Here is an 8,565-nt window from a genome sequence, read left to right on the forward strand (position 1 = left end):
TTCCTCAAGGATTTTTTAAAAGCAGAAACCAACCCTGCCCCCAAATCTCTGTCCCAAGCAGTAGCCAGCCCTATACAAATGCAAATGTAACCATCAGAAAGTTGGAGCCAGAAAACTCAAGAAGACAAAGAGACCTAAAATCTGCATACCTCATTAGCCAAGCCCCAGGGAAGCAGGATATGACTTTTGGGACATAATAGGATTAAACCAGATACCAAGGCCTAGAAAAGCCCACTCAGTTCAAAGTTCATGCCACAGGAACAGGAAACTTCCAAACAAAAGGCTTTCAGAGGGTATAAAAACCTACTCCACATATGCTCAGCCCCTTGATTTCTCTCCTCCTTCCTGCCAGAACCATCTTTCAGTCTGGCTATTCAATAAACTGAAACCTTCTTCCCAAAGCAGTCGCCATGTTGTTTATTTATCCCCGGCTTGGATGAACCAGGATGAAGACTTAATTTCCAACAGCATCACTACATCTCTATTCAGCAATATTAATTACAACTTTCCACTGCTTTCAGCATTATAAGCCAGTTTGGTCCAGTGATTCAAGGCACCACGCTAAAAAATCAGGAGCCCATGAGTTCAAGTACATCCTTAGGCATGAAAGCCAACTGGATGACTTTGGCCAGTAACAGTCTCAGCCCAATCCACCTTATAGGGTTGTTGTGGGTAAAATAGAAGGAGGAAGGTGCTGGCTTTTATGGCTAAGGCGGGAGCTAAAATCATAGCCTATTTTCTAGCCTAGTGCCTTAACCACCAGACCACGGGTCGGCAACCTGCAGCTCCGAAGCCGCATGTGGCTCTTTGAGCCTTCTCCTGTGGCTCCCAGCCTCCTCCGCCATTTGCACACAGAGAGAGGCATTTGCGCTTCCCTTCTCTCTCTCTCTCTCTCTCTCTCTCTCTCTCTCTCTCTCTGTGTGTGTGTGTGTGTGTGTGTGTGTAAAAAAGAGTGGCCTCACGCTGTTCTCGGACAAGCTGACAAGCTTATTGGACGGGGCTCCTGCCTTTGCTGTGTCTCAGCAGGAAGCAGGAAGCAACAGCAGCTCTCTCTCTCTCACACACACACACACACACACACACTGAGTGGGGGAAGAGGATTGGCAGACCAAGGGCAGCAGAGAGCCAGCCCAATAAGAATGTGTGTCAGCTTGTCGGAGAACAGCGTGAAGCCAGCTTGCCAGGTGAGCAGAAGATCGGAGAGAGAGGGAGGGAGACAAAGAGAGGGAGAGGAGGGAGGGAGAGAGAGAACTCATGCATAGTAGCCTCTATTTCTTTTTAATTAAACTCTTAAATCAAGCTTCCCCCCCCCATGCGCGCATGCAAATTTTGCAGCTCCCAGTGTTTTCTCTGGGAAACGGGTCCAAGTGGCTCTTTTGAGTGTTTCAAGGTTGCCGACCCCTGCACTAGACCAAACTGATATTCCTCTGGAACATGCATAATATGACCTTCATTGGAGTAAGGGTAGCCACAATTTGTAGATTTACAGAGACTGGGTTGGTTCAAATCAGGCTTATTTAATGAAGTACTCAGACAATTGGTTCTAATTATCACTTTGATTGAACTGACTGAATTTACATAATTATACTTCGCATATTGGATTACCTCAGGTATGAAATGAAAGCACAAACATCATTTGTTTATTCATATTTCTTTTACATATTAGTGAAACCTATAATATTCAGTGTGAAAGATGTACAAAAACTCAGAAAATCCAAAAGGGAAAAACTATTTTTATTTCAGTAAAGTGTATGTATTCTGAATGAAAAAGAACTGGAAGCATTCACTATGTGAAAAGATAGTTCAATAACAGCCTTTTATTTCTAATTAATCAAGAACCCATAATTTTTTTAATACTAATTGTTTCTCTCATGTTTACCTTCTAGTTCTAGTAAATTTGGATTCCTATTCTAGTTTCTTTTAGCTTACTATGTGTATAAGAAATTGGTGGAAGGGGTAATCTGGCACAACATAAGAAAAAAAATCTTGAATATCTTTCCATCCTGGTGTAAATGGCTATCTAGTCTAGAATTTTGGGAGCTGTAGTCCTATTAATGGAGGGCATCTGGTTGGGAAAACGCTGCTTCACATACTTTTTTGCCTGCCTTAGACTTGAATTCAGAAAGGCTTGATTCTGAGTTGGATAATATTGTATTTCAAGCATTTTAATACATTGCAGTGTTAATATGTGGTTTTATCTTGTAATTTTTTGTATTGTCATATGGAATCTTTTTAAGGAAAGACATTATACAAACTAGACTTGGATAAACAATTTGGGACAATATCATAGTACATATATTATGGGTTGGTATGTGTACCATAGAGAGACAAAGATGCATGCTGATGTCATATCTGTTTAACTTAACCAGTAAAGATAAGTGACAGGATTGAAAGAAATACCGTAAGACATGGAATTAAAAATGGAGGTCAAAAAAATGGGATATATGTAGATGATATCATTTTGAGAAGTAGAAATAAAGACTTAGAAGACTTTATATAACATGCCTTAATATAACATGACTTATATCTTTATATTTAACATTTATTTCTTTCATTATGAACCCTTCTAAGTCTTTACTTCTACTTCTCAAAATGGTATCATCTACATATAATGTAACTGATAATCAATTAATTACAATGTTTAGTGAACTCATAGTAGATGCCACAAAAAAAGTAGTTTCTTAGGCTCAGTAATAGTATGCTTGAGAAGTAGATACTAATTTCAGGGAGGATAAGAATAACCGTCATCAAATCATGAAGGATCGGGATACTTCAGGGACTAAAACAGAATAATTAAAGCCTCTGTGTTTTTTGAAATGTGTTCGTTCATCGTTTCCTTATAGGACTCCAATCTCCTTATGTAATAATAAATAATTCCAGTAGTAACATATATTTGTATAAGGGAGTATTTTACAGTATTTTGACATAAAATTACTACCATGTATAATTATTCCCATCTTTGAGAATAAACATGCAGGATTATGCCAGTTCAGATTAGAATTAGTATTATATTTTGTTAACACTGTACTATTATTCTTTAAGTGTTTAAAGTGCCTATTTTCTGGAATATACGTTTATCAGCAAAATAGAAGCTTTTAAGTATATAACTATTTTCATGGAAAACTTTATTAAGATTTATAACATATCCAAATCAAATCTGAGACAGAATCCACACTTCCATATGACAATACAAAAAATTACAAGAATTGCAGAGAGTATCTCAAGGAATAGTATGCCTTACTTGATTTCTGAATGTTTCCTATTCCAGAATAGGAAAAGTGGCAAAGAATAGTCCAGCCTTTGGGGATAAAATGATTGTGCTAATAATAGATTGTAGTAGGTTGTCTTCTTTCCCACGATTGTACATTTTTCTTGGATCTTTTATACATTCCTGATGTTCTAAGCAACATATTTTGTTTTCTATAGCTATTCTTTAATGTTGCATTAATTTTACTATCTGATTCAGCTTTATTTCTTCTTATTTGGATAAAATTCCACAAGGCAATCAGTGTGATGTCTGGTTGCAGTAATATTAGTAAGAATGAAGCTCTATCAAATGTAAGATTTTGACATAAGCTTACATGACTGCATTGTACAACTTATCAATACATTTGTTTTTACTGAATTAGTTCTCATATGTACATGCTGAATTTTGAAAAATAAAGTCTGTTTCTGTAGCTCAGAATCATTAGCTTTAGGGCTTCCTGGAACACAGGAAGATTGCATGGTGAAGTCTATTTACAGTATATATATTGAGCATTGAAATATTAAAAAAGTATCGAAATCATGAGATATTTAAATATGTTGCTTTAAAAATTATAAGACAATAATGCTTTGACACTCTCCCTATCACTTCCTCTCCCAACCAGAATAAAACTCATGATTTCATCAGGATTAGAGTTGGGCAAGAAGCAATATAATGTTCACTTTTAGTAATCACAGTTTAAGAAATAAAATAATAAAACCTTACAAATACATAATATAAATTTTTTTCACTAGAAATAAATTTAAAATAATTTTACATGGGAAGTAGCTTAATATTATATAATTCCTGAAATCTGTTTTCAGTAATTTTCAAACTCATTCATTTATTTTGAACTGCTCTTTGTAGCAGCAAGTGTAAAAACCTCTGACTTTGCTACTGGATTTTTTTAGGCACAGAAGGAACAAATTGTGATAGCAATCCGTGACGTTTTGGTGAGTTGCAGTTCTATTAGAACTTGGATCAGATGAACAATTTATGGATGTGGAAGGTTTTTTTTGGATATGTTAACCTTTTGGTTTGCCTGCACTCTCTTTTGTCCTTAAAATTATTTCACAATAGCTCTATGAGCTCTTAATTTTAAAAAGATTGTACTTTTATGGCATATGTTCAGAAGTGAATGCCAAGCTAATTTTATTTTCTAGGCTTCTAGCTCTTTCAAAATCACATGTTACAAATTTTTTTAGTATTATTCCTTTCATCTATTTAAACTTCCAATCATTTGCATTGTAGTGTGGTATTACACTGAATATGTTTACATTTAATTATAGCTTATATGGTAGCTTCTTACTGCAAGCAACATGCTATAAATCAGTGGTTCTCAACCTGTGGGTCGGGACCCCATTTGGGGTCGATCGACCATTTCACGGGGGTCGCCAAGCAAGGCTGTCCGCCATTTTTTTTGTCCGCCATTTTTTCCCCTTTTCCAGCGGGTGCCTTACCTCCCTTAGGCTGGGCCAGCTGGTGGTCGGCCTGCTCCGTCTCTGCCGCTTGCCAGCTACGCCTCGGCCGGCGCAGGGGGCGGAACCACGCATGCGCGGTGCTCCCGGGCAGGGAAAGTCCTCGACTTACGACCGGTTGGGTAGTCCTCGACTTACGACTGCTTTAGTCCTTGACTTACGACCGGTTTAGTCCTTGACTTACGACCGGTTGGGGTCGCGGCATTAAAAAGGTTGAGAACCACTGCTATAAATCTTCCCAAAATAATGTATTATTTATAGCTAGAGATATATCTAATGGCTTCACAGAGTTGGTTATGTTTGTATTATATAATAGGCACAAATCAACCAATCACATTTAAGTACATGGATGTATCGTTAGAAGCAAAGAAAAATCAGTACTAGCTACCCTGTATCTTAACCTACCTTTTTCAGTTTCATTCTCTGTGATTTAATGATTATACTGGATTTAATTACTGGGTTGCCATATTATTTTCTCTGCTACTATCATCCCCCTCCACACACACACACACACACACCTGCAAAATAAATAAAATAGCTCTGGATTACATCACAAGCTTGACTGCTTCATTTCCATCCCCGTTCACAGTTGAGAGGAAAACATTGATGAGCACTGACATTACTAATCAGATAATCTGCAGGCAAACAACTAAGTTCAGAAAATACCAAGGCTTACACAGAGTTTACTGTTTTCCAAATATGGAAAAATATATAAGACCATTAACTAATCCCAGGCTGATTTTTTACAACACAAGAATAAATGTACACGGCTGGATAAAGCCAGCCAAAGTGGCCTTTTTATAATTCGAGGAACTGAGAACCGAGGTAAGTAAATCATGGATCAATTAGCCATAGGATAACACACATCATGCAGAAAGAAAAAGCCACATTCCTACAGCTGCAATTTACAATATGGAAAAAGAACAAACTTGTTTAATTATGAAATCAGACGATGCAGTGGGTGCATAAAAACCGCAAAGCTGAAATATGACTTTTGCGCTGGCATAAAGATTCAGTTGGGGAGGGGGGAACCCAAGAATTTCTCTATTTTCTGAGTTGGTTTGTTGAAAAGAACGGCGAAACTCGGTATCTCGAAACTATTACAATAAAAGCCCGATTTTCCTCAAGCAATTCAAGTAGTTACAATCAGGGTTGCCGGCTGGATTTTCTAAAAAAACAACTTAACGATTTCACATTTCAAATAAACCCAACTCAAATAATCCCAGATTCTACACGCATTAAAAAAAAAAAACCAGATTAAATCCACAAAAAATAGTTTTAAACTAAATTATTTTACCTACTTAATGCACAGAATATAACGTATAGAAACATTTAAAATACATTACATTTTAAAATGAAAAATCTAGAAACTCGGACATATTTTAAAAAAATCCAGAGCTGAGTTTAAAACCCAGTTACTGCCAACCGTAATTTACCATTCAAAGCAGCGAGAGTTCCGACAAAAAAAACCGCGACAGGAAATCCGGTCTGCATTCTGCGGCTGCTTCTCTTCATTTTATCTCTATGGAAAAACAGGGTTCCACAGACCCTAGAGTCCTCTCATCCGGGGTTCGTAAGTAAATAGAATTCTGCGCAAGCGCAGTAGCGGTAGTTGGTGGGGGTTCTGCCTGCCCTGTGGATGGATGGTTTACGCTCGGGAAGGGAAGGGGAAGTAGATTTTTTTTTTTTTAATCAGCCGGCTGCGCGAGACCTGAGGGCAGAGGCTCCGAGGAGACCGAGTGAGCGACGCCCACCTTTCTTCTCCTCCCCACCCCGCGTCACGCGCTGCCGGCTACAAAAATAGCAGTTGCGGGGCTGAGAAGCAGCATTCCAGCGTCGCCACCGTCTCCAGTGGACAGGCAGGTGAGTGGCCTGGGTAGTTGTCCCTAGACTCGGTTTGTCGAGGAATCATTCCTTGCTCTTTCTCTGGGATCGGGGGATACCATGCCTCTGCTTGGGGTTTTGCTGGGGCACCTCACCGATTGGGGTGAGACGCAAAGAGGCTTGTCCCAACTAGCTTCGCCCGTTCTTAGCAGAGCGATAGGCTTTGAAACTGACTAGATCAGAGTCCCTGGCTCTGGATGCCTTGAATCAGAAGCGAGTTGTGTTGACCCAGCTGGTCGAGGGTCAGTCCATTGTATAAATCCAGAAAATTGGGTTAAAACACGTCAACTGTTGAAGGATCAGTATCAAGGGAAATGTATTTTGGTATGGAGAAGAGGGATAGATTATATTCAGAGAAAATATGAAATGAACAATTGTCATATAGCTTTTGATTCATTATTGTTACTTATAAATGTTTTTATACATAATTTATATATATATAGTTTATAGTTAAGTTGACTGTATACTAGAGTTACAGTAAGTTTATACTTGTTTAGATTATGAATGGGTTGTTTGGGTTAAATTTGGATTATTATGTGATTATTCCTGTACTCAGCTCTGGGAAGTCCGGGGGGGGGAGGGGGGAAGGGGATTAGGGGATAGAAATTATAAAAATTGATGTATTTATATGTTATAGGTAAATAATGGGACTGTATTGAAAAGAGGAGATGCTCGGCTGGTACCCCAAACTGCACTCGATGTGGTTAAGAAGGAGATGGGATGTAGCTAGGTGGAAAGGAGGAAGGAGGAGAGGTTGTGAGTCTAGGGGGAGGAAGGAGAGGAAAGTGAATGAGGGTGGAGGCAAGGCGGGGACTGCCGAGCGTCTCCAAAAATGTACTCAGTAGGATTATCTTTTTTGCTTGTGTATGTAAATGCATCATATTGGTATTTGTTGTTTAATTATAAAAATTAATAATAATAAAAACAACAACAACACGTCAACTGTCGTCCCAAAGAGGCTTTTTCACTTCAGCTCTGAAGATTCTTGGATGAGAAGCCAAACGTCTTCAAAGGAAAAACAAGAGTTCAATTGCCTCGTGAAAAAGCATCTTTGGGACAACTATGACCTGGAGAATCGCCATAGATATGTCAACATCATCCCTTTGGCTAGCACTGCTAGAGTTTCCATGCTTAATGTCCTAACATCTGTGCAGGTTTAAGGCCATGGTTATGAAAGCTGCTGTAGATGATGATGATTCAGGATGGGAGATGAATATAGCTGAGAAGATGGAAAAGGGTAACACAAGCTGGATAGATATTACCCAAGATTTTGAAGATTGCTGTAAAGGTAAGCCATGCCGAATGGGGGTTTAGATAATGCTTGTAAACCTAAACAGGAATTGTGAGAGAGTATTATGAGAAAATTTTGCAATATATAACCCAAAGATTTTTCTGAAGAGGATTGGGTGGGATTACTTGAAAGCATCAAATAGTTTTGGTTGCCCTGAATTGTCAAAACTCATTTACTGAAGTAACTGCTGAGTTCACCCAGTTCACTAATAGCATCAGATGACACAACCCTTTTTTTATCTTGTATCTCCTCTTTCTCCACTTCTAGTATCACAATCAATGGTGGGATTCAGCCAGTTCGCACCACTTCGGCAGAACCAGTAGCTAATTTTTTGTTGCCCAGGCCCAGAATGGACTTCTGAAAGCTGCATCCCCACAGAGAACCGGTTGTTCACATATTTGAATCACAACATTGGTGTAATGAAAATGAAATATTGAACATTTTCCCACTTTTGAAAACTTCTAAGTTTTTTTTATAGTGACTGAACATTTCTGGAGTGCTTCTTTTCATAGCCTTAACTCTGTTCCTGAAGCCCATCCCAACATTCTAAATAGGTGTTAGAGTGATAGAGATTTGGAGCAGGAAGGAGGCAATTCCCAGTTCTCATTACATCTGTCTAAGAGGTTTTTGTTTAGTTTGGATTCTTTAAGTCAGGGTTGATTCCTGGT

General features: G+C 38.6%; 1 protein-coding gene across 1 annotated transcript in view; it reads left to right on the top strand.

The window, feature by feature from the left end:
• The first annotated feature begins 6,427 nt into the window (after nucleotides 1-6,427).
• NAA35 (N(alpha)-acetyltransferase 35, NatC auxiliary subunit) overlaps nucleotides 6,428-8,565 on the top strand; it is a 25,639-nt gene continuing 23,501 nt past the window's right edge. The window contains exons 1-3 of the mRNA XM_029284603.1: nucleotides 6,428-6,585; nucleotides 7,761-7,894; nucleotides 8,376-8,451. Of these exons, the coding sequence (XP_029140436.1) occupies nucleotides 7,771-7,894; nucleotides 8,376-8,451 (200 nt within the window). The 5' untranslated portion in view covers nucleotides 6,428-6,585; nucleotides 7,761-7,770. The remainder of the gene's footprint in view (nucleotides 6,586-7,760; nucleotides 7,895-8,375; nucleotides 8,452-8,565) is intronic.

The sequence above is a fragment of the Protobothrops mucrosquamatus genome, unplaced genomic scaffold (assembly GCF_001527695.2).
Source record: "Protobothrops mucrosquamatus isolate PMUCROS unplaced genomic scaffold, P.Mucros_1.0 scaffold758, whole genome shotgun sequence".
Lineage (NCBI taxonomy): Eukaryota > Metazoa > Chordata > Lepidosauria > Squamata > Viperidae > Protobothrops > Protobothrops mucrosquamatus.